The sequence below is a fragment of the Eutrigla gurnardus genome (assembly GCF_963514095.1).
Source record: "Eutrigla gurnardus genome assembly, chromosome: 21".
Taxonomy (NCBI): domain Eukaryota; kingdom Metazoa; phylum Chordata; class Actinopteri; order Perciformes; family Triglidae; genus Eutrigla; species Eutrigla gurnardus.
Genome location: NC_139932.1, coordinates 12991942 through 13017153, shown reverse-complemented (window position 1 = coordinate 13017153; position 25212 = coordinate 12991942). Strand labels below are relative to the sequence as shown.

Sequence of the window (25212 nt, the reverse complement as noted above, 5' to 3'; positions counted from 1 at the left end):
ATTACAATCAATCACGGATGATCATATAAAGTGTGTATGTGGACCATGTGTGAGTGCAGATTTGACCTGATTTGACACAACAGTATAAACTAATCAGTCATTTCCTCGCCCTCATTTAAGGCCGTCATTTCCGCCCTTCTCCGACTCACTCCCTCTCCCTCTCATCACGCTGAAGCAGACTCGCCACCTCCAGCCTTACTTGAGATGCAGGTTCTCTTTTCAGCCACAAGAGGTCAATGTAGTGCCACGAGCCTGACCTACTGAGCCACTTTGAGCATCCAAACATCCTGGAATAGTTTGTTTCAATGAGCAGAGAATTCAGATATTTATTTAATGATGTCCTCCATTAAACCCACATATAAATGCATAATGTAGAAGCTCTCTCTGGACATCGCCTCTACTCTTGTTGTTGTAAAAGCTCAGACATGTAACTAATTGTGGTGAAAATTAAAATAAAAGAATGCATTTTGCAGAGGAACAGCGTCTGAAAATACTCTGTTATTGTTATCTTATTGCTACAAATTTTTTTAAAGTAATGGCAAAGAATTGTTGATAAATATAAATAATATTATCCCCAATTATCCCTTTTTATGGTAGCATTTAAATGTCAGGCAGATATTAATAGCTTATTCATTGATTTACTGTCCTCCTATATAAATATGTCAACCAATGCCATTCAATAACTGACACTGGTATTTGTTTTTATTATTATTATTAAAATAAACACATACTTTCTTACTTGTAACATGTACTGTAACCTAAGATAACAGTCGGTGATCGATCTGTATAACGTGACAGGCTACCTACATACTGAACTTTTGAACTCGTGAGCAGCTCCCTGTCTGTCCCCCCTGTCTGCCTGTCTGGCCGCCGCTCAACATCTCAGCCCGACCCCTCCGACGGAGACCGAACCGAGCCGAAGCCCGCCGACAACGACGTCAGCGTATCTCGTTCTTTCGTTTTTCGCCTGCTGCGTGCGAAGGAGAGAGACAGGGGGAGAGAGAGAGAGAAAAAAAAACGGCTCTCCGCAAAGCAACAAGAAGGAAGAGCAATGGCGACACTGGATCGCCAAATGCCAAGTCCGGACACCTTCCTGTGCGAGCCTTGGTCTTCCTTCATCAGTGCGGCTAAATTACGTTTTGTTGACAGTAAGTTCGCACGTCGGTAGCGTTGTTTGTTTTCGCGGACAAACTGTCGGGAAGTGCGTGCTCCAACTGTCTGTGATTGAGTTGAGTAAGCTACTCCACCATGCAGGGGTCTGTCAAAGCGCAGCGAAGTGAACTGTCAAAAAAAATTACAACTACGAAATGCAATATTAATATTTTCGCTTTAACGGTCGTGCACGGGGGTGTGGCGCGAGCGCTAACCGTTGCAGTGAGTTTGTAGCCCTGTCGCGTGCGCATACGCTGTCCTCAACTGGCCAGCCGTTAAGTTTGTTAGCTTTTGACAGCTTCGCTCGCGCTGCTAGCAAGGCTAATGCTAACCCGACAGAGCAAAGCCTCGGAGCAGCATGGCTCCCACCTCCCCCCCCAAAAAAGTTTGTTGTGAATGCTCCCGCGTGTGTTTGTAAGCGGCTGTTGTGTTTCTCCTGACGCAGACTCGTCTTTGGAGAACAGCGACAGAGAGCTCTACTGCCCCGGTGAAGAAGGAGCGAGGCTCGGCAAACGAGGTGAGGAAGTTCCACTGACAGATAACTACGATGGTTTGTTATTGTTTTTGTTCGTACGTGCTCATACGTACGTTTAGGATGCCGGGGTGTTTGCTTATATTCTTTTTGTTGTTGTTGTTGTTATTATGGGAATACATTCCTGTGAGCGTGTCACGTAACTTTAGCTCAGCTGCTGTCGGAAATACACGAGTAGCTGGAGAGCTAGGGGCTCATATGTGTTTCTCACTATTACCAAAGATAAACTGTTCCTTAATCAATATGTTACTTCTTTGACACGCCTACATTATCAGCAGCAGTCATGTAGAAGTGCTTGTGTGCAGTGGGAGGTTGCCCCTTAACAGATAGTGGGTACCTCCACCACCACCCCTCTAATCCCCCAGGGACTGAGCCAGAGGAGTCCCCCCCCCTCCACAGGAGCATGCACCGCACACTTGAGTCATCCCTGAAAGCTTGAGCGTGCAGCAGCCCTCGTGCACACATACACACACACACATATAGAGCTGGGGAAACTCGTCTCACTCTCGCTGGTCACATTCCTCCCACCCCACCCACTCCCTCACATGCCTCATCTTTCAGAATCTTGTTTCCAGAACCGCTGATCTGTTGGCAATGTGACACTAAAAGGCCTGCTGAGAGTGATATGCACACACACAGAGGCCTCATAAACACACAGGGTGGCAGGGGACACACACATCCTAAATGCTTTATGTGTGATTTTGTGTCGAGCAGAGAGTAGTGTGATTAATGTATTTATTACTTGTTTAGTCATTTGACACTCCGGTGCACGCATATTTGTAGATGGTGAGGTCAGGTTGGTGTGTGTGTGTGTGTGTGTGTGTGTGTGTGTGGGGCAGGACATGATCGGTATCTATGTCTCTTTTTCCCTCTCACACACATACAGAGGAGATGATGACAACCAGCGGCAACTTTGCCGGGCGAGACTGACATCCACTGTCATCATCTCACTAGAAATAGGCAGTGCTGTAATGCGTCTCTTTGTATTTTTACCACTGTCTTTTAATAGGGATGGGAACTGTCAGGAACATCTTGTTATCACAACGCTCTGGATGATAATTTAGTGTTTATTAGCATTGTTTGGCAATGTTAAATTTAACTGCGAGGTGAGTGTGCATCAAACAGAAGGGAACTTCGCAAATTTTGTGCAGTACTTTCTTGCAACATATGCTGTTTCCTCGGAATGCTTTCAACAGAGGATTTAACGTCACCTAGCACACTACTCCGAAATAGTCGTTATGTAAATGTGGTTCCATTGTAATTTGTCTGCATTTATATGATTAGGGCTGAAATTAGTCATAACACGCTGCCAAGGCTAGAATGCAATCAAAACAAATGATTCAAGCATTTCTTGTACTTCTTGCAGACATTATTAAGCAACAGATTATTGTTAAAGGAGGAGTTTCTGTTTGGCTTTCGGAAAGTTGTGACTGTGAAAAATTGTTTCCTCTTCTGACATTTTGTTGGACCAAACAATCAATTAATAGAGAAAATAACAGGTAGATTGTTTGATAATGAAAATAATATGACGATTTTATGATATTATCAGAATTGAAGTGTAGTCTGAAATAGAATGTGTGAAAAGTAAACGAATCAAAACCCTCTGAATAGATACTGGTGTCCTTGATGTATTAAGCCTAGATGTTAGATCATAATCGTAGTTTCACATTTTGTGATATATTAACAAAACGATGCCTTTATGTTTTATGATATGAATGGCTTCATGGAATAGATTTACTGACACTAGTTCATTTTAGAGTCTGGCTTTTATACGTGATGATTTGATGGTTCTGATAAGGGAAATAGGTTTACAGTTTTTCTTTCTTTTTTGAAAAATGAAAATGTCTTGATCATAACCCCAGTTTGTCTGGTTTCTCCTTGTCGCAGCTGTTTTTTTACAGCTCTGTTACAAGAGTTTAGTTCCCAGAGAAAAATGTCTGCCACCTCCACCACGAGGTTTCATAGAAACGGTGAGAAACGTTAAAGCGTGTAGCCTCGGGGTCTTCACCATGAGCTGGCACAGAGCCGTTGGTAAGCTTGTTTCCTCTGTCAGACATTCGAGTGCAGTAGCAATAATTATCTGGCGTGCCTGTTCAAACAGCTCAAGTTGAAGCCGCTGCGGCGGCCCGGCCTGTGCCCTCCTCTGGAACCGTTGAAACTGTGATTATTCAAAAGTGGCTCCGGTGCCCGAGGTTTGTTGATTGTAGGTAATTTACCGAAACATGTCGTCGTTTCCTTGCTGCAGTTTCATTATTACTTACTCAGCTAGAGTTCACGTTTTCCAGGGCAGGGTGGAGCAAACTGTCTCTTTTTATGTTGATAGTCACTGCTTTCAAACCCCTTTTGTTTACCTGTAAGGTCTTTTTTTTTTTAAAGTTGCTTTCCAACCAGCAGTTTATCAATGGGAAGGTAATTTACTTACTGTGAATGTAATCTGTGCCCGATGATTGATCGTTTTAGTAGCTCCAAACATGTTTATTCGCCAGTGACTGATTGTCTTTGGAGTTCATTTTTTACACCTGTCAGTCATTTGGCAGCGTGTGGCAATTGGCTTGAGAAACGTACACATTCAGGCTGCAGAAATAGTCTACACACTTAGTTTGCATTTCGCTTGGCAGATGCAGAGGAAATTGCATTATTTTTCTTTCTTTTTTTCCCCCAGTGCTCCCTCTGTAGTCCTTCGCATATTTTGTTTTGGCCGGAGCTTTTCCCCGTAGTTTATTAACAAGATATTTGCTGTTTCCACAGAAAACGTTCACAGGAAAGACACACAACTGTTGTGGCGCTGATGAAGTGTTTGAACAGGAACCACTGTGCAGGTCCAGCTAAGCCTGCAGCAGTGTTTCCAGGCCCTCAACCGCTCACATTACAAAGTTATTAACCCGACCATTTAACAACCTCTTGACTCTAGTGACGATATTTATGAGTTACATTTCACACGTGGCCACACCTTCCTATTTGTGCGTTACAGCTCCGATCGGGCCCCTTCTGTTGAGCCGAAAACAAACTCTGCGGTTTGTTTGCCAGCGAGGGAAAGCAGTTTTTAGTCAGCAAACACAGGAATCAAGAGTTTTTGAATTGTGGCGTGTTTAGAAATGATGGGCATGGAAACTGAGAGAGAGAGAGAGAGAATCCCCTCTTCTGTGTTGATGAGAGGAACTTGTGCAAAGTATCTTATGCCAGAACTGCCTCAGTGCAGCTACCAAGCCACTTCCTGGGCAGCTAATGTCAGTTTATTTTACCGCGCTTTGATTCATTCTCATTACCCTTCTGTATTTATTAAACAGCAGTCGAAAATCAGTTTTAACATAATTCAAAAGTTATGAAATATTTCCACCAGCGATCATGACAACCTCAGTGTGTGTGTGTATGTGTCCTTGAACACACCATACATGAGTAATGGAACCAACTCTGACCTTTTGCAGCGCGCACACACACACACACACATGTACAAGCTCACATTGTCAACATATTTGTACGATACGGCTTTCCCCTTGAGTGACCTTACAGATCTGTTCCCTGCACACACACACACACACACACACACAAACGCACAGTGATGGGCATGACTACCGATCTCTTTGACTTTTCCAGATGACACAAAGCAGCAATGCAAGGTCATGACACCCGCCATGCACCCATATACCATCAGACACCCACACATTCTCCAGTGTTTTCCCTTGCGAGCTTTCGCAAACACACACATCCATGCACACCCCCTCTCCCCTCAGCGAGTCTGGCTTAAGCCCCATGCTAATAAGTGCTGTGATTTCTGTCAGCAGAGCTTGTCTGGGTAAAGGAAGATTAGGCTCTCAAGGCTTAGCCACAAGAGATAGTGGCTATTTTCCATTGGACATTCTTTTTTTTTTCAATATTTCTAATAATCTTAAGATTTGTTTACTGGGTGGAGTATCTCTTTTTGGCTTCGGGCGCAGTGTTGCTCTGTTTGCTAGCATGGAAACAGGATGCTGGACTGTGTGTGTGTTTGAAAGGAAACACACTGCCTTTTTAAGACTGTATATCTAGCTATTAGAACGCTCATTATCATCTGTGAGTCGGTGGTGAACTGTTATGATGGTTGTGATGATCCCTGTTAGTGATAAGTGTGACAACCGGTGTCTGTCATTATCTGAGAAGCAGCTTCAAAGCGAAATGACAGCGTTCAGCATTATGAGCTTTCCGTCTGTGAGTTATTTTAGTGTAGTGTTTTGTATTCATTGGAGTTTTTTATGCATATTTTGATGTAATTTATTATATTTACACCTACAACAAAAAGTTGTACTGATGGTACATAATATGCTGTACTGTAAGAGAGTTACTTTGGATACAAATGCTACAACAATTGGATCTCTGCTATTAAAAGCTCAATCGACCTGTGAGAAAGTTTTGCAAAAGTGTGCACTGTTCCTTTAACTCATTCTCTTTCCTAAATGTGGTGTCTCCATGTCTTTCTCAGAGATGCTTGGCTACAGACAATATCCAGCACTGGAGGATTTTTGTCTTGTTGTCTGCCATGTCTGCAATCAGGTGGTCACTCCTCAGGGCATCCTCGCACACTATGGTAAGACACACACACACACACACAACCACACAGTCCCCACAGGGCATAGTTTGCATGAAAACCTCACACAGATACCTCGGGGTAACTGCGGTTGTCACACAGAAGCACAGAGCAAACAAGCTCTTGCACACACGTTAAGATTGATACAATCATTTGATACATAATCTACCTACAGTTTTACCTCCAGTCCACACAAATCAACACCACTTACCATATACCTTCTAATGTTCTGCAGTCTGATAATAAATGGAAAAACACTAAATAATTTACACAATAATGGACCTGATGCAGCGTTGAGCCCAAGCTTTGTTTATTCAAGAAATAGTTATGGATTCTGCTTTTTAAAATGATATTCCTGTTCTTGTACTCAAACAGACTGATGGGTTGATTTGAGAAAAAAAGAAAAATCCATGCGTTTAACCTCATCTTTTAAGAGTATTCGTTGTTTAAGCGGTAGCACTGTTGATCCCGGCTCCCATTGGCCCTCCACCCTGCCCGTTGTTTGTTTTTGATTCTGAGCGCGCTCGCATCTGCCCGCGAGCTGCTACTTCCTTCTGTTGGCGGCACGTGCACCAGCCTGAGCCGTCTGTCTTTGGGGGAGAAAGGGGGGGAGGGGTGGGGGCTGCGTGGTCACGCTTAATGAACACTCACACACTTCTCCCTGAAGTGCGAGTTGAGTTGCATACACGCACATTCTCACTTTCTGTTTCTCAGCAGAAAGAGGTCACTTCTCTCATGAGACACACACACACACACACACACACACACACTCTCTCACACACACACTCTCACACTCCTGGCAGGTGCTGTTGTTTCCCCCTCCCTTTCATTGGCATTTCCAATTGTTGACATGAGTAACAACAGGTCTGCAATGAAACATGCACATATGCACACACACACACACACACACACACACACACACACACACACACACACACACACACACACTCCTGGCAGGTGTTGTTGTCTCCCTCCTCCCCCCCTTTCATTGGCATTTTCAATTGATGACATGAGTAACAACAGGTCTACAACGAAAACATGCACATATGCATGCACGCACGCACACGCACACACACACACACACACACACACACACACACACACACACACACACACACACACACACACACACACACACACACACACACAGAGAGAGAGAGAGAGAGAGAGAGAGAGAGAGAGAGAGAGAGAGAGAGAGAGAGAGAGAGAGAGAGAGAGAGAGAGAGAGAGAGAGAGAGAGAGAGAGGGGGAATCTCCTGAGAGCGCCCTGTAAAACAAAGCTATCCTCAGGCCACAGTTTGATAACAAGCAGGCATTGTCGTGGATCAGCAGGCCAGGTCACATGCTGACTTGTTGAAAAGTCGTATATGTGAATAATTTTCAATCCTGCTTCATCACATACGTTTACATTTCTAATCGTTTTACTGTAGTTTCGTAAAATCAACCACTTTAGTTTATTCATTGACTTCATTCTTAAATTTGAAGCAATTATACACACAACTATGCCGTGTCATGACATGACAAATGCTCCCCCCCGACCTCTGTTGAGTGGATTGCCTCGAAGGAACCGGCCCTGTCAAAATGTTCTTTGAATGTTTTATGCCTTTCCTCCCATTGTTGCGTATTCCTCACCTTACTGTAATATCCTCGGAAGCACGGTGCCATTGTTCCGTGCTGGGGACCTTGCATTCTTATTCATTGCGATGGCCTTGCCCTGGTCTGGGATCTGCTTTCATGCTTGACCTGTGCGTCAAATCGGCACTGAGGCCTTAGATGTACAGAAATGCACACAGAGGAGGAGGGGGTTGGCTGCCTCGGGGGTCAGTAACTCCCAGTTACACACACCCAGTTTGCTGCTCAAGCCTCGCTGTGTGTGACGGAGAAAGTTGTCACAGTCTAAAGCCAGGACCTGTGCTGGATGGATGAATATATGCCACGTCTTCAATTCAAAAAGGTTATGATCAACTGTATTATATACATCTGAGACTCTCTCCATTTAGTGGATTTGTATTTAAATGTATATTCTGAGCAAAGCTTGACGCCACCGGGGGGGTTATACAACAAGCTCAGAATGTTGACCCGAAGCAAATAGAAAGCCAGTAGTTGCTCGCGTGAGGCCACCATTGTATGCAGTTTTGTATAAGAGATAATCGTATTTTCCAACGCTTATTTAATACGTCACAGTACCAGAGACACTGACGTGTTACATGTGACGCCCTCTCTTGGTTTGGCAAAGCTTCTGTAAAAGGAGACACCGTTGCGCTGTTGATGTTGATTGTTCAGCTCTAGCCCTGAACACCTTTTGTATGAACTAGAGAATTTAAGAATCACAGCGGATGTTTTATTTTAATGAATGTGTGTCAGTCATGCTTTTGAAGCTGTGTGTCTGGATAATTCAGCACTCCATGCCGTGTTCAGATACATCAGTTTACTCCTAACAATTCTCTCATCTGCTACAATTTCTTCCCTCCACTCTTTCAGTCTGTCTTCGCGGCCGGTGGCCTGCTGTGCGTAAGACGAGTACATGATGAAATGGTTGTTGCTGTTAATGGGAGTGTCTCTCTTTCTCTATTCGCCTTCCAACTTTTTATTGAGCTCTGAGGCAGGTCAAAACAACAACAGGTTGATGATGGATTTATCAATGGTTCACAACCTTTTTTATCTTTTTTTATGGCACCCTCGAGTGTTTGTCATCTCAGATTTGAAAACATGATGTAAACAGATAGTTTTTTTATGTAGGGAATTGTTTTATTGTTATCTTAGATGTAAAAAAGACAAGCAATCTGTCTTACAGATCCACAGTAGCATGTCTCAATGTTTTCAATTTATTATTTTATTATATTAAGTCTAGTTGCCTTGGACTCAGAACCTGAATGAAAGATAATCTTCATAGTATCTTTGCTTCATGTTCACATATGTATTTCTCTCTTGACTCTCTCCCTTGCGCCTCGCTCAATGTAAACAAACCCAGCTGAGCTCCGAGAGCCTCTGCTTCCTCGTCAGGCAATGGCTCCACCCACAGGATGAGTCAGCGGCCAATCGGCAACCAGCTCGCCTCTCAGCATTGCCATAACGACAGGCAGGCAGGAGAGTGTAGTAGTGAGGGTGCCCTTGTGGTCGAGTGGCTCAGTGACCTTGCCTGGGCAGCCGTCCATGTATTGTAAATCAGTACGGTTGGATCCCAACTGGCTCCTTACTCGCAGGATGAGCTCTATTACAAAACACAATATATCTCAGTCTGTTTTTGGGGGGAGGAAATAAGTTGTAGTTCATTCATTATGTCCTAATGTAGTACAAATATACTAGCTTTAAAAGGGCAATCGTTTTTGTCGGCCAACCATTTAAGCTGCCCATAATTCTGTTTCTTGACTTGTACAGTTATAAATATAAAGTGACCCAATCAACACCTCAGCTTATATTATAATTATTTTTTCATTCAAATTATAATTGTACTTATTACTTATTATCTTCCTCGTTGTTACTGGTTTAAGATAATGCAGTGCCTGCATTGGAGAATATAGCATTTACAAAATACTTGTATTAAATAGAAAAGGTGAACTTGAAGAGGAATCCAAAGGAAAGCATGCAACAGAGTAAAGGTTGTATTTGGCTGATATAATATTTTTCCCTATTTATTTTTTACCTTCATGCCTGCCTGGATATCAGAAAATTAAAAAACCCATGCGGAAAAAGGCACTTGTGCAGTTTTTGCAGTGTATCGCAGCTTCATTGCTCTCTAAAGTTGAGCTGACTAAAGTGGTGTGGGATTTAAAGTGTGAAATCATTACTGCTACATACCTGCAAATGTGGCTCTGGACTTTGATCCTGCTACTCTGAATACAGCTGCCTCCCTGGACCACTGCTTCCACTGGCCTATTTACACACCTGCCACGCACACACACACACACACATACACACACTCTCACATGCGCTAATTATGCTCTTGCAGAGTATTCTCATGCATACTGCACGCAGAGACGTGCACGCTATGCATACAAACTATATATAGCCTATACCTCGGACACACTTGCAGCATATAGGTTCCCAGTGTGGTATCATACCCACACACGGACACACACACACCTGTTATACTTATGCATGCATTGGATAATCTCTTCAATACACACAGACACACTTTGCACACACATAGTAAACACACACTCTCCCTCACCTGCAGCACACGTTTATGTGCACTCATGCACTCTTGAGCAAACACGCGGGGTCAGTCCGTCCGTCTGCCCTGCCCTTTTTTGTTCCAACGTGCTGCTGTTAGGATACTTTAACTACTACACGTATTAACAGGGTTGTACAACCTCGTGAGACACACATAATCCCTTATGCTTCACACTTCAGAGTAAAGCATGACGTCACTACTACTTGGTGCTTCACACTAACTCTTAAGTATAAGTATACTACATGTTTTTGTAGCGCTTTTACGTGAGGATTTTGCATTGCGTTTTAGGGAATACATTTTGGGAAATGTGCTTATTTGCTTTACTACAAAGAGTTGGATTTTAGAAGTTAAACGGCACTTTCATGTCTGTGCTGTAAATATGAAGCGACAGGTAAGAGATGGTCAGCTTAGTTTAGTCAAAAGGAAACGGAGGGAAACAGCTGGCCTCACTCTGTATGAAATGAATTTATATTAGATATTAGGTTTCATTTGAGATTTTACAGGGGTTACATGGGCTAGCTTTTTCCCCCGTCATTCAGTCTTCGTGCAAAGTGAAGCTAACCAGCTGCTGGCGGTGGATACATACTGAGTCCACCGACATGACAGTGGATCAGTCTTGTAATCTTAACTCGTCAGAGTTGGATTATCGCCCTCATCACACTCGATAAGCGTGAGAGGTCCCTTTACTCCGTGCCTTCAGATGCGACGACGGTCTCGCAACAAGTTTTCGGGTAAACCTTCGGATGGCTCAGCAGCTAGCTCTTAGTTGTGTGGTGTGCACAAACAGGAAACATTGCCTTGCAGTCTAGTTTTGTGCTGTCATGCCTTCAGGGATATGACGTCTGCTTTTATGCAACATCTATGGGGGGAACCATCCTGTTGGGATGTACACATTCGGTTGTAAACGTGAAGGTATGTGGTCAGGCTGTGGGACCCCCTGCCGTGCAGTGCACAGTGGCCCGGCCCTTTGGCCAGTCAGCAGTTTGCCCATTTTCGGATTAACCGGGAGTTAGGCTGCGTTTTCACTGCCAAGATGGCAAAGGCCGGAGCCAACACTTTGAGCTTTGACCACATTTTATACACATCCTAAAGGGCCTTCACCTCTAGTGTTTACCAATAGCGAAGCTTGTTATGGGGCAACTGCATACTATGTATAACCGGAGTTAATTCCATTTTGTGTGTGTGTGCGTGTGTGTTAGAAAGTGAGTACAGCTGTATTAGGGACGTGTTTTATCTTGACCCTGGCTTGTAAATACTATGTCAATCATTTTAAGGCAGGGCCAGAGAAAAGATGTTTGTGGACACTTGAGTTTTGTATATATTTGCTCATCTAATTGTGAGCATGAGTGGCTATGCACACATACGTCCAGTTCCACACTTGTTTTTGTTGATGGTTGTGCATGGCCTCGCAGCAGTGTTTGTGTTCACGTTGCCAAGGTGAATATTAATGACGCAGACACTGTCTGCCGACTGACAAATAACTACACACAGTCTGCTATCGCATCTTCAGAGTGAAATTTAGCACTTTATATTCTACCTGAGCTTGTTGTATTTCATCATCTCCCTTCTCTCTTCAGTTCTAGATTTGCATCTTATCAGCAACCCAACTTATCAGCAGAATCTTGCTCGGTCTTGTAGATGTTGGTTATTTAACCTCTGAAGCTGCCGGTAGATGAGAATAACTTTGTTTTAAACTGTGAATATAATGACATGAACACCTCACATTAGAGCTACATATTACATACAATTTATAATACTTTTCACACCATCATTAGCAATTCAAAACACTGTTACTGTGTCTACAGCGTGCCCCCCACCCACCACCTTTCCTTTCTATGTTATTTTTTTCTTCTGACATGTTCACCGCTCTGTTTTCATTCAGGTAGCTGGGGTATAGTTTCCCTGTGAGACAGACAGAGAGAGACTGACAGCCCTGGACCACACCCCCTCATTCCCTCCCCACCCTCCTCCCATAAAGACATGCATAGCAAAAACCGTAAGTGTCAGCTCCTGTCCTCCCCCCCCCACCCCCCCACCACTCCACTCCACAGCCTTGTTATATATTCCCCCTCTCTTATTGTGTCCCAGCATTCTTTCACTTGTGGAGTAAATCACATGAGGACACTTCAGATGGTGTCAGGCAAGTTGCTAATTAGTGAAAAGTACGCTAAATGGATTTGCACATTTTTTTTTTTTTTTTTTTGTGGAAAGGTTCTGGCACAGATTTGTCTCTCCGGTGTTCCAACACAGCCATCTGGCTTCTAAGGAGGGTAGTTAAAAAAAACTGATGTAAATACAACACCACACTACACTACCCAGTACTTGACTGGTGCTAATTTGATGCAAATCGGATCCCAAAAAATACCCACATCCAAAAAGTACTCGGGAGCAATGCATCATGGTGATAGTAGGAGTGTGTGTTGAGTTGTCACACGTCTATGTGACCTCACACACTTTGTCTCTGTCTTGACCTGTTCCAGAGAAGCGCCACAGCTCCCCCGGCCCCTCCAGGAGCCTCCTGGTCCCCATGAAACCCAAAGCACCTGCAGTGGCCCCTGCTGTGGCTCCCAGTCCTGGGGATACGCTGGCCTTCAGGGTCCCTAAAGATTACCCTCACTCACGCTTCAGTAAGGCACCTCTTGCAGTCTACCCGCCAAAGGGGGCGCGGAACAAGACGTGGTGAGCACATACTTTTTCTTGAATATGAACATTTACGCACAATATTTTTGGGAGCTGTCTGAGTTTCGTAAACGCTGCCTTTGCTGCTCCCAAACAATTTCCTCAAGCAGTGTTTTAACGACACTCTTCCCCTCTGCAGTGTATCACTTCCAGTCGTCAGCCTGGAGAAGATGCCCTGCCTCAGCCGCGTCGATTCTGCCTCACATGTGCGTCTGACCAGCTCCTCTTCCTCCCCCTCTCCATCCGGCGTCAAAACTCCTTCCCTCACTCCCCCGGCCTCCCAATGGTCCAGTGAGAAGCTCATGAACGGTCGCGGAACCGGCGGGCTGTCCACATCGCGCTCCACCACTCCTCCGTCCTCTCTGGACAGGCGGCCCAGTCCGGCACGCTCTCCGCTGGAAAAGCGGCTGCCTTCTACGCCTTCTCCTTCGGCGCTGGACCGGAAACCGTCCCCGTCACCTTCTCCTTCTCGCTCTGGCGTTCTGCCGTTGTCGTCTCAATTGGAGAAGAAGCAGCAAAACGGGACAAAGACTTCCTCCAGGTCACAGAAAAGACTTTCAGGTCAGCCTTAAGAACTTTTTTTTCTGTATTGTTTCAGGAGAAATCCTTGTTTATACATACATCATGTTTCATTAATCGTTGAATAATTCTCATGCCTGCATACTGATGGCTGGTTTTGTCGTCTAGATTCCTAAACCTTCCTTCCTAAATTTTACATGCATTGGTTTTCACAAGCTCACAAAGTCACTATTTCTTAAATCCACATCATAGTTTTAAATCAGCAGACCGTAACATCACAGCCACACACCCTATCTCTCTCACACACACACTCTGCACAATAACATGTCATCAGTGTGGAAGTTCTTCAGCTTTGGTGAGGAAGACAATTGAAGTACATATTTTTTTGGAATTGTGGTGGTTTAAAAAAGCTGCCAATTATAGTTCTTAGAAAGAAAATAGCAGTCGGTGCGTCTCTACTCGGTATACTTTGGAAAGCTTCTTGCCTGAATGTTTAAGACTGTGTGTAAAGGCTTCCCCTCCTTTGTTTTCTCCACCCTTTTCACTACTTTCTATCTTTCTCACTTATTCTCCTCCCGTCGACTGTTTTCTGTCTTATTCTGACTTCTAAAACCCTTCCTTAACCCAGCGGTCATCTCAAAGTAAGAGAGGTAAAACATGCATACTTAGCAATAAAGTCAAAACATTTTTGGTGCATGGTTCTGGTTATTATTGCGATGAGTCTCGCTGTGCTCTGAGCCTCCGACAAGATCCTGCTGCCAAAAAGCTGCTAGTCTTCTTTCCCCCACCTCCTGTGTCTCTATATTTTTTTCATCCTCTCACTCGCCACCTCTTGCCTCGACCTCCTCGCTTCTCTCTTGCACGCTCTTGCTCTGGCCTCATTTTTCACACACTCTCTGTTGGCGTTTTCTCTCTGTTCATCATCACCTTGTTTCTCACTCTGTCTTGTTCTTCTGCTTTTTTGTGTAGTGTTTTCCTTCAGTCTGTCTTCACACTACCCATCATCCTCTCTTTCAACTTCCTTTTTTAAGTTTGTGTATTCTTTTGAGTGAGCATGTGACTTTGTTTACGTCTGATCGAGCATGCTTGTTGCTGCTGTGCGTTTGTGTGCGTTTGTCCGTCTTCCCGTATGCATCGGAGCTGTCTGACACCGCAAAGAAAGATTACAGGGATTATGGCAAAGGCCGGCACTAGATTACAGCGCCCTGACAGTCACAGTGTTTAAGATAACCTGCTGACTGGAGGTTGTTGTCGGCCAGCTATTTTGCGTGGGGCAACAAGGGTTTCTCTGTGTTTCTGAGCAATGATCTTGCAGTTGGAATCGGAAAATAAAAAATTCTCAAGTTTGAGGATGAACTTCATTGTCAGACTGTGCAATGAATCTGATCTCATCTGAGCATTTTATAAACATTTTGCCTGGAGAGCAGATCTTTACCATAAACGGATAGATCAATCAGATACGTTGGCTGCAAACTGACACACTTGTAAAAGTTAACGGCTACGTTTCATCATCAAAGTCCACTTTCTGTTCATTAAAGCAGGGGAGAGTTTCCTGGGCTGTCAGTCACAGTTGCCTCTTGTCCCGATGCCAGTACGTCCTGTCAGGAATGATTTGGCACAGCTTGCGGGATCAGTACACTTTTATCTTTGATGAACTGGAAACGTTGCTAATAATGTCACACGGAATAGTACTATTAGACAAGAGTAGCCTGTATGAACAAAGGCATGTGTGAATGGACAAATGTCAGCGAACTGCTTTCACAAAAGAGACCAATTAACACACCATGTGTGGTGTGGTAGTGTGAGGATCCCACTCCCAGCAAATATTACTGAAGGGAGGGAAGAAACCGCAAAATGATGGCTTTTGGCACTAGTCTAATATGTGTGTGTGTGTGTGTTTACATGATTCACAGGGAGAGTGTTTGATCCTAACAAGCACTGCGGAGTCCAGGATCCTGAGACTAAGCGACCCTGCACGCGGTCCCTCACCTGCAAGGTAACAACGAATGCACACGCACGGACGTGATCCCTCACACTCTCCCCCCTGTGTGTAATTTCTGCGGAGGCATTAATAGCTTCTGACCCGTCTTCCTGCTTCCTGTCTAAGGCCGTCGGACCAGAAAAGCAGCTCTGTTTGTTTATGGGAGTAATAGTATTGAAGGGTGCCCTGTCATCACTACTGTCAGGCTCCAACCCACGGCTATGACCCTGTCTGCCGCCCTGTCTGTCTCTGGGACACGTTGCCACTTCCCGTTTCTCACTTAATGCAGGGTAGCAGTGCTGATGCACGATAGGGCCCACACTTTTCTTAATGAGGTAATTACACGTGTTGGACGAGGCTGCAACATCTTTCAGCTGTAAAACTGGATTTAACTGCCCCTTAATTACTTCTAGCAAGCTTTACTTATCACTTCAAATGGGTTATTATGTAATTAGAAATGTATCAGTGATGCATTTTCATCCTTTTATTATTTTTTGGTTGTTTTTCATTGGTGATTTCAGTATTTATACTGGCAGTCCCAATGAGAACCACAATGTAATCAGAGATCCCCTCCAAGGGTATGTTTGTTTTGTTATTGATTTTCATATTTCTCTTTTTTTGTACTACAGATAGTCTTGTTTGATTGATGTCTTGTGCAATGAGAGAGAGAGAGAGGATTTAAAGAAACAGATACAGATTAAGGTTGATATAAATGTAATAAATAAGCTTAAGAGGTGTTTTCAAAACTATAATATCTTAAAACACTGTTACAAATTATTGTACATTAAACAGCACATCCTTCTACCTCATAGGAGCCTGCGATTTCTGTCAGGTCTCAAAGCATTTAAGGAGGCCTCCACCCTAAATATTATCTTGAGTGAGTACAGGAAACATTTCTCCTTCCAAAAGCCACACTAACTGTTTGAAACCAGTGTTTCACTGGCCCCGCATGCGCATCCTTTCAGAGGACTATTGGAAAACCAAATGTTTGACAGCTGGTTACCTTCCAGAGTAGTTGGAAGAGTAGACAAGCTCTCCATGCACCGGCAGTATTTACCCACGTTAGTCTGGTGTGACGTGGGCAGCAGCATGGGGCAGTGATAATGAAATCTTTCCTGAAACCAGAGAGCCGTGCCGAATACGATCCACTCCGAATTCTTCACATATCAATACTTTCAAGAACGTCTTTCTTGAAATAACCTTTTTTGTTGTTGTTGTTGTTGTTGTCACAGACTCACTCCTTAACTCACCGGCGAGCCGTCTCCGGCCGAAGGAAACATTTCGACATCCTCCTGGCTGAGCACAAGGGGCGGTCGAAGGTGAATGAGGGAGCCAAGGAGAAAGAAAAGGATGGATCGCACGGAGGGAAGGAAGGCAGCAGCCAGAGTAGCACATCACAGGAGACCGCGTGTCCCAGCAAGCCTCACTGCCCAAACGGACGACTTCTTTCCACGCTGAAGCTACGGCTGGCAAATGCACACATACCCAGGTAGGACAGTGGACACCAACACACATAGTAATTCAAAGAAAAAGGCAGCACAAGTTAGAAGTAGATGAATAAACTGAGAATCCAGGCTACCAAGGATTGATCAGATCTGTGTCCAATATAAGTAACTTTAGTATAAGAATATGACCCATGTGTCAATCTCTCTAGAATATGAGGGGAAGGAGTATCCTTGGTACAAAACTTTAAATTATTTACAAAGAGCGACATTTTAATTTGCTTTAAAAATAAAATACATACATTTATTGGCATTTAAATCCCAATAATATTCATATTATTTACTTCCTGTTGCCTGTTTTACTCTTTATGTTCTGAGTCAAGTTTATTTTTCAACTTTTAGCTCTACTTTTAAAGGAAATCAATACTTTCTTAACAAAATTCTTGTGTTTTTTATTCATTAAGCATCATATATATTTACTTATTTATTTTGTACACAGTATACCCAATGCTTTTTTTCAGCAATCTACTTTTTACTCTTAATTCAATATGACTTTGAATACTTTTTCACATTAATGGAGTTTAACTGTACATGGTACGGACGTCCTTGCCTGTTCAGGTTTTTCCCAGCAGGGGATGCTATAAACAACAATAGTGCCAGAAAGGAGAAACACCAGTTACAGAATGGCCAGTCTGCTCTCATAAGTCATACCAGAAACCTATTTCCTCTTTCTATTTAGGAGATGATCCTCTGTTTGAATAAGGAAGTCATTTGGAGTTTTGTCACCGGAGCAAACTTTGACGTTGACATTGCTTGCGGTGTTATTGCAGGCATTTGTTTACTGTCATTCTCTCTTGTCTTTGTTTTCTTTCTTCTCCTTCCTTTTTCCACACCGTCCCTCAATCCTGCTTTGTTTCCCTTTTCTCTCCTCTTCATTATTTTTTTTTATCTTCCTCTTCCACATGGGTTCTGTGTTTTCTTCCATCACTTCCTTCTCTTTCATGTCCTCTCTTTTAACCACCTCCACCCTTCCAAACTCTTCTTTGCTTCTCCATGCCTCTACATATTCTTTCCCTTCCTCTTCTCCTCATTTCCGTTTCTCTTCCCCCCCTGCATTTCCCCTCACTTCCTCACCTCTCTTTTCTTTCTTTTCATCCGCCCCAGGGTTCCAGGCTCCACCACCTCCAGCCCTCTGCCTCCAGCCCCTGCCTCGGCCCCAAACCCTGAGCTGTCCCCCAACAGTTTGGTGGCATCAGCAGGAGACGGAGGTCGACTTTCCAGTGACGAGGGAGACGCAGAGACTCCAGAGGACACTGACAGACCTGCCTTTCGCTACTCCAATCGCCACCCACAGCCTTTAGGGGTAAATAGTTTCAGGCGATATCATGGTCTGCTTCTAGATGCTATTTAGAGACATACATTTTGTCGGGATTCAGACTTGGATGTTGCTCTTCTCTAGCGTTTTCAGTGCAAAAAAAAAAAGAGGTGAGGGTTGTGATGACAGTGTGTCGAATGAGCAGTTGAAGATGTGACCACTGCAAGTGTAAAGAAATCCGTGTTTGAGAAAGTGACTCTTTCCTGCCAAACTGCCCACTTGAAGACAGGATTAATAGAGAAGCTGTTGTTATTCAGAATCTGGGTCAAGACCATAAAGGTGATCACTGGATGGATATCGGTTCCCCATCTTCATTAAATTGGACGTTACAGTGTATACTGTCTCTAAACCAGCGACCAGCTGCCCACTCGCATATGCTCATGTCACGTCTTCTGGCGGAAACTAAAAAGAGGCTCTAATTTGGTAACATTTTCATCAGGTTTCCAGCTTTTTTATTTGCTTTCTCTGTGTCAAGTTCAGGTTGAGTAGAATTTAGTTTTGCATGTGTTATCAGTCTTAATTTGGTATTTTTCTGTCCATCGATCTCCCTGTTTCTTTTGATGCCTTTTTCACTACATATGCTGCTCTGTCTACCCACCTCCTCCTCCTCTCTTTCTTGCTTTCGTTCTTGTTGTTCTCTTCATCCTTTTCGTGCATCTTCATTCATCTTTTGTTCTCATGTGCATTTTCCTCTTCCCCTTTTGCCCCCATCAACCTCCCTCCCTCTCTCTCCATTCCTCACCTTACCTCCTTCCTGTCTAAATCTCCTTCTCTCTCCCTCTACTTTCTCCTTGCAGTCTTGCATATTCAGCAGCAGGCTCATGGGACGGGGCCACTACGTGTTCGACAGGCGATGGGACAAGATGAGACTGGCACTCCAGAACATGGTGGAGAAACACCTTAACGCACAGATGTGGAGGTGAGTGTGCAAGCACGCTTTGTATCGATGCAATTTGGGTGGTGTTTGTGAAGAATCAGGAGAAAAAAGTTCAGGAAAGGAATAGTTTTTGAATTGTGATTGTATTTATATTTGTGACGAACAACAGAAGAAAATCATACTAAATGCTCCCAACTCATGTAAACACAGTAGAGCTTTGTAAAGTACAACATATTGATTAGTACTCAAGGTTTAGTGCTGTGGATCTATACTGGCATTGAAGCAACTTATTTGCGTTTCTTACCTTCTGAAATATCCTCCTCCTGTTTTAGGAAGGTGCCTCTGGCTGCTGAGAGCCTCCTCTCCCTCTCCTCCTCTGGTACCTCCCCCGCCACCTCCGTCACTTCCCCTCTCCTCCCGTCCCCCTCCAACTCCCTCTCCAACACCGCCACATACCCTCACCCCATGGCAGGGGTGTTCAGCATTCAAAATGCTCCGCAGCCCGTCGCCCCGGTTTCCGCGCCGGGTAAAGCCCGTAACGGCACGCATAAAGCCGGCCGCCCAACCAAAGACATGGAGGACTCTGTAGTGGGATCTAAAAGGAGAAAAAACTCTTCCTACTCCTCCTCCTCCTTTTCTCCTTCGTCCCTGTTTCCAACTGTGGATAATCTTAGAAGGAATGGCAGCAGCTATCATCCAACATTACAAGGTTCAGGGGGGACGGCAGCAGGCCCACTTAGGAAAAAGGGCGGGGGAAGTGGGCTCTGGAGCGTCGGAAAGGACTGGCTATCCAGTGCTGATGGGTCTCAAAGCCACAACTCACAAACCAGGTGGGTACAGGGCTGTTAAAATGTAGACAGTCGAAGATTTTAAAGGCCACGACTACAAACACAACACCGGCTCAGCTCAACACAACACTCGACACAGTGGAGAACCACATGAGAGGGTGATTTATTAAAAGGGGAGCAGTGTGTAAACAGAGAGGACAGTGTCAGCAGTGCAAAGACTGTGATGACAGGTGTTTAACTTGCCTCTAAATATGCAGCACTGTAAAATCTGCTGTGATGATTTTATAGCAGTCTGAATAGATTCTACCATTCTGTAAAATATAAAAAAAATGGAATCAAGCTTACTATACATCATTAATGGCACTTTCCCTCCTCTGGTCTCCAGTCGCGAACACGGCGTGCCCAGTATACCCTACTCACCCAACAGGGAGTCGGCCTCCACCCCACATCAGCCTCTGGCTTCCCCCTCTGGACCCTTGGCTTATGGGGGAGGAGCAGAGGGGAGGAAGAGGAGGAGTCCCAGCTCTTACAGAGGGAAGGCCAGCAAGCTTAGCAGGCCGGGCAGGTTGGAGAGTCTCTTTGGGAACGGGAGCGACAGTGTGGGAATACTGGCTTCAGGGCCTGAGTCTCCGAGACAGGTAGGTGCTGCATCCAGTCTGTATCCACTACTAGAAATAGAGTCTAAGTTGGTGTGTTCACCTCTGCCCCCGAAGAAGCTAAAAATATGTATCTATGATCAACAGCTAAAACGACATAACACTGTCCGTCTGACAAACAGATAGTATAGCCTCACTGAAAGGAAGAATTGCCAGCTTGACATGCATGAGATTCTGGAATGACAATCAACTTCTGATGCCTTTTTAACATCATTTTGGTTGTTTATAACTCATTAAAATAGGATTTGCTGTAATGAAGAAGTGAAATAATCAGCATACTGTATATACAGTATGTACTGTATATCAATATGCAATTTACCACAGCTGTAGGATGCTGTGAAAGATTGAAAATACACCTTGAAAATGCTTGAAAAGGGCTTGATTTTGACTTTGAAAAAGATGTAGGAACCCTGTTCATATTGCTGCTAGCATGGCTGTAGACTCTTAGCCTTGTTTATTGTCATAATAGATAACATGGCAGAGCTGGAAAGGAACAGAAACAAAGCTCAAAGTCTGTCTTGGACATGCATCGGGGCTGAACGTCAAGTATGAATGGATGAGAACGAACATTCATTCAAATGATTTTGAACACAAATCATGTAGCTTAATCGTACACTCACATAGAAGACCCCGACCATGTGGTGTTGTGATTTTTAATAGAAAGGGCCACTTCACACACAGTAGAGCCCCCGTTCAACCAATAATCAATGAAAGCCGACTAATAGGCCTCTGTCTTCTTCTCCCCGCAGACCAAGTTGCATCACTGACATGAAGCTGTTTCATGGACAGAATGTCGGGCAGCTCTGCAAGACCACCACCGTTTGTGACCTTTGACCTCACCACTCTTCCACTGACAGCACCGATCAGACTGCTTCATTTGGTGACGTCACCCCTATTTATCCAACGACAATACAGTTCACCCGCCGTGACACTGGGGCTCTGGAGTCTGCCCCACAGTTGGCCGGCGGTTACCTCCACTCTCCACCTTCCACGTGTGGATCGCTGTGATGGAAAGCTGCTGTGCACAACTGTAGTCGCAGTCTTTTTTTTCCAGACAGTGGAATCCAAAAAATGTATCCTGTCAAAAGGGAATTTGCCTCACAAAGTTTTCAAGGAATTGTTAAGAATACCAGCACAGTACAAACTGGTTGTCCTGACCTTTTTTCCTGGTTGCTGAAAAGGAAAGAGGTCTGTTTTTGTTTTGGGGAGTTAGATGGTTGAAGGACCTACTGAAAGATGGAGCAGCTTTAGTTGGGTTTTGTCAACATCTCTACAATTTCCTTTATCCGCCTCCCTCCCTGTCCATCCCAGCATGCCAGTGTTCAAAGTGCACTTACTACACTTGCTTCCCTCTTCACTGACCCCAGAGCAGTCTCCAGCAGTGCCACACGAGGACCTGTTCACACAAGGGAAGGGAATAAAAACAAACATCTGTGTTACCAACGATGCCGCGTCAATGGATTCGAATTCAAAATAGGAAGAACTCCGATTTAATTTGAAGATTGTTGTTGTTTTTTATTCTGTCTGGTTTTAAACGTTGCAAGAAACAAACTCTGACTCCTGTCTGTGTTTCAGGACATGGATCCAAAATGGAATAATTACTACGCAGTTGGATCTTTTTTTTTTTTCTTTTTTTTTTTGTACAATAACTTATCGTCCGTTTTGTAACTGACCCTTGATGTTATTCTTTTTGAGCAAAAACATAATTTCTATGGCATTTTTTGAAGAAATGTTGAAAGTATTATGATAGATCATAATGTTGCAAATGTGTACATATCTGTTGGTATTTTTGTATTTATTAATGATTGTCCCCCCTTTTACGAAATATGAGCTAAAACAGAGTATTTTCTTTCCTCCAGCCTAGTGTTTAATGATATTGATGAGATTGGCCTTGTTTCTCAAAATCCCCAGTTTATTTTAAAACACACCAAAATCTCATAATTTACTGTGGCTGCTTCCACTTTGTTGTGTGGACATATAACAATAACCTGTGGCCAATTCTCAAAAGTACTTTACTAAGTTCTAAGTAGTAGTTAAAGGTTAACTTCTGTATTTTTTTAGCCTGGAACCCATTTCCCCATGTTTTTGGTGCCTACATGACTAATGGGGACATTTTTTGAAGTTGGTCCAGTGTTAAGTGAGAATGCTACAGATGGCTGCAATGTAATCTCTCCCAGGAACTCACCATCAATTAACATCCACTATTTTTTTTCCCCCATTGACAGGCAAAGATCCTACAGAGAATTATTTTTGTTTTTCTTACCTCTCTGAAATCTCACACAACGTGGTCGAAATTGGCCAAATATTCAGCTCCAACACTTTAAATCTCAAAGATGACACTAAGCTACGCGTTCTGTTCTCGTGTTTCCACCGTTGTCTTCCAGTAGCGCAACACATGACTAACAAAAAGGTAAAGAAAAGTGTCCCTCTCTCAGGTCCTTACCATGAAGTGTCACACACTTATAATAGCAATCTGAGCCTGTCAGTGGCAAAAACAAGCACTTTTTAGAGAGAGAATCAATGAGGCAAAATAGCCCGAAGGATTACATTGCAGCCCATTTGGCAGCTGCCGTCTGCTGCCGAGTGTTACCGCTAATATATTTCCAAAATTGTTGTCCCCCATTCGTCATTTAGACAACACAAAGATGGCAAAATAGGGTCCAGGTTGACAATGGCCAAAATTACCAAAAAGCTTATTATGTTGTCAAAAAATATCTTAAGTCGAGATACACTCACACAGCATGTTAAAAGCTAAAAAAGAAAAAAAAGTTGTGTCCCGATTTCATAAAAGTCACTAATTATATAGAGTATATACTATTTGCTAGTATACTGTAAATTATACAATATATGCACTGAAAGATGTCGACCAGCTTGTACTTTGTGAAGTCGGTCGTGGCTTTCCAAAGAGGAAGCAAACAAAATCCAAAGATGTAATAGTGGGCTTTTTGTTTGTTGTTTGCTTTGGCAGGTCTTGTTTGTTCTGGATCTGTCTCATCACTGAAGCCAAGTATTTTATTTTAATAATTCTCAGTGCGCCTGCTGACTCCCGTCACGTCTACTTTTACATGCACTCTACATACTCAGAACTCGTTTTGAAATTGGGACGTAGCCACAGCCTTCATCAACGGACTCAGTCAGTCGCCCTGGAGATGGCTCAGGTATCATCACACGAGGACCAGGAGTTAATAATTAACCTTCACGCTCAGTTGTGAAGAAATGGTCCAAAAATGTTTCTAGGCCAGATTTTTCGTCACAAGAATGGGAATCTGACGTACGCTGATGAACAACGGTTGTTTTTGTGACACTAGGCCATCGTTAGTATTTTCATACAAAGGGCCCCAGATACCTTTCTGCCTGCGGTTCCACCCTTTTTTCATACTCCCATCAAGCATGAGACCGTTTCTTCTCTTCCACAGCAGCTGGAAACCACAATTTCATGTCCAAAGTGGCACAAGCGGAGTTATCATATTGTATAGGAGCAAGAAAAATGTTGAATTCCTGAAATGTGAGGTGATTTCCTGGGCTAAAAGTGGTGGTGTGGACGCCATAACGTGTCAAAATACAAAGTAACTGAGAGCATTTTGATTCTGGTTAACAGAAGACGCTCCCACCTGGTACCCGCCAGCTGCTTCAAATAACTTTATTTGTTTGTTTTTATTATTTTTTTTGTCTCGAATGCATCTAAGTCTAATGATGAATGAATTGTACATAATCGGTTGTATTCGTGTTCCGCTTTTCCCCAAGTGCTTCCCCTAATGACACTTTATTCATCACTAATGTGCGAGATCGTCTAAGTGCTCCGAGATCAGTTCAGTGACACTCAACTCCTTATGCCTGCAATTACAGATTTTCCTCTGTTTAACGCAACATACCAACAGATGTACTAGCATATAGATGGTTTATATTGTTTCAGTGGCTGAAGACTCTGGTTTGGGTGGGAATTAGAGGCTTGGTTCCACTCTGACTTACTGTTCGTAGTTATAGAAATGGGAAGTTACAGTTTGTTGCAGCTATAATTAAGACGGAGGTCATGAATTTCAGAGCTGTTGTATATTTTCTTTGCTGTTGAATTTAATGGAGGTATTAACGTTTCTTTTTTTTAAAAGCCTCCCCCTTCCTTTTTTTGCACTTTGTCATAATGCCCCAGATCTTTAATCGCCTTCTATTTATATGAATATTTGCGATATTAAAAAAAATCTATATATATTTGTAAAAGTGTTTCTGGCAACTACAGTAACAGAAGATTGAGAGTATATTTTTTTGGGTGAGTTGGCCCCTTAAACAACGCACTGCTGTTGTTTGTCGTGTCCGATCCAAAATGTGTTGAATGTCTGAAAAATGCCTTGTAAGACTCGTGGTTTATTCACTCTCACTGCAGTTGGATCAGAAAAAATGATTTCCCATCAAAAGCAACTGATCACTCGCTGTATAAAACAATGGTCTTATATCCCAGCTTTTATTAAATGATTGAAAGTG

The 25212-nt window shown here is 43.5% G+C and overlaps 1 protein-coding gene across 2 annotated transcripts; it reads left to right on the top strand.

Moving 5' to 3' along the window:
* The first annotated feature begins 993 nt into the window (after positions 1 to 993).
* On the top strand, positions 994 to 25212 carry atxn7l1 (ataxin 7-like 1). 2 transcript variants are annotated; one of them, XM_084038416.1, is made up of 12 exons: positions 994 to 1148; positions 1598 to 1669; positions 6141 to 6245; positions 12900 to 13098; positions 13238 to 13659; positions 15531 to 15613; positions 16831 to 17087; positions 18205 to 18403; positions 19213 to 19334; positions 19625 to 20122; positions 20466 to 20718; positions 21486 to 25212. In XM_084038416.1, exons 1-12 carry the CDS (start codon positions 1052 to 1054, stop codon positions 21501 to 21503), a joined length of 2325 nt encoding a protein of 774 aa, XP_083894542.1. In that variant the 5' UTR covers positions 994 to 1051; the 3' UTR covers positions 21504 to 25212. The 2 variants fall into 2 exon arrangements, with proteins under 2 accessions (XP_083894542.1, XP_083894543.1); XM_084038417.1 differs by lacking the exons at positions 994 to 1148; positions 1598 to 1669 and adding an exon at positions 12302 to 12415 and having other exon boundaries at positions 6155 to 6245.

Bases quoted from the DNA above. Each gene is read 5' to 3' on its own strand.
- atxn7l1 (XM_084038416.1), top strand. From the start codon at position 1,052: ATGGCGACACTGGATCGCCAAATGCCAAGTCCGGACACCTTCCTGTGC. The intron at 1,149-1,597 runs GTAAGTTCGCAC...CTCCTGACGCAG, and splicing joins TAAATTACGTTTTGTTGACA to ACTCGTCTTTGGAGAACAGC. The intron at 17,088-18,204 runs GTAGGACAGTGG...CATCCGCCCCAG, and splicing joins GCAAATGCACACATACCCAG to GGTTCCAGGCTCCACCACCT.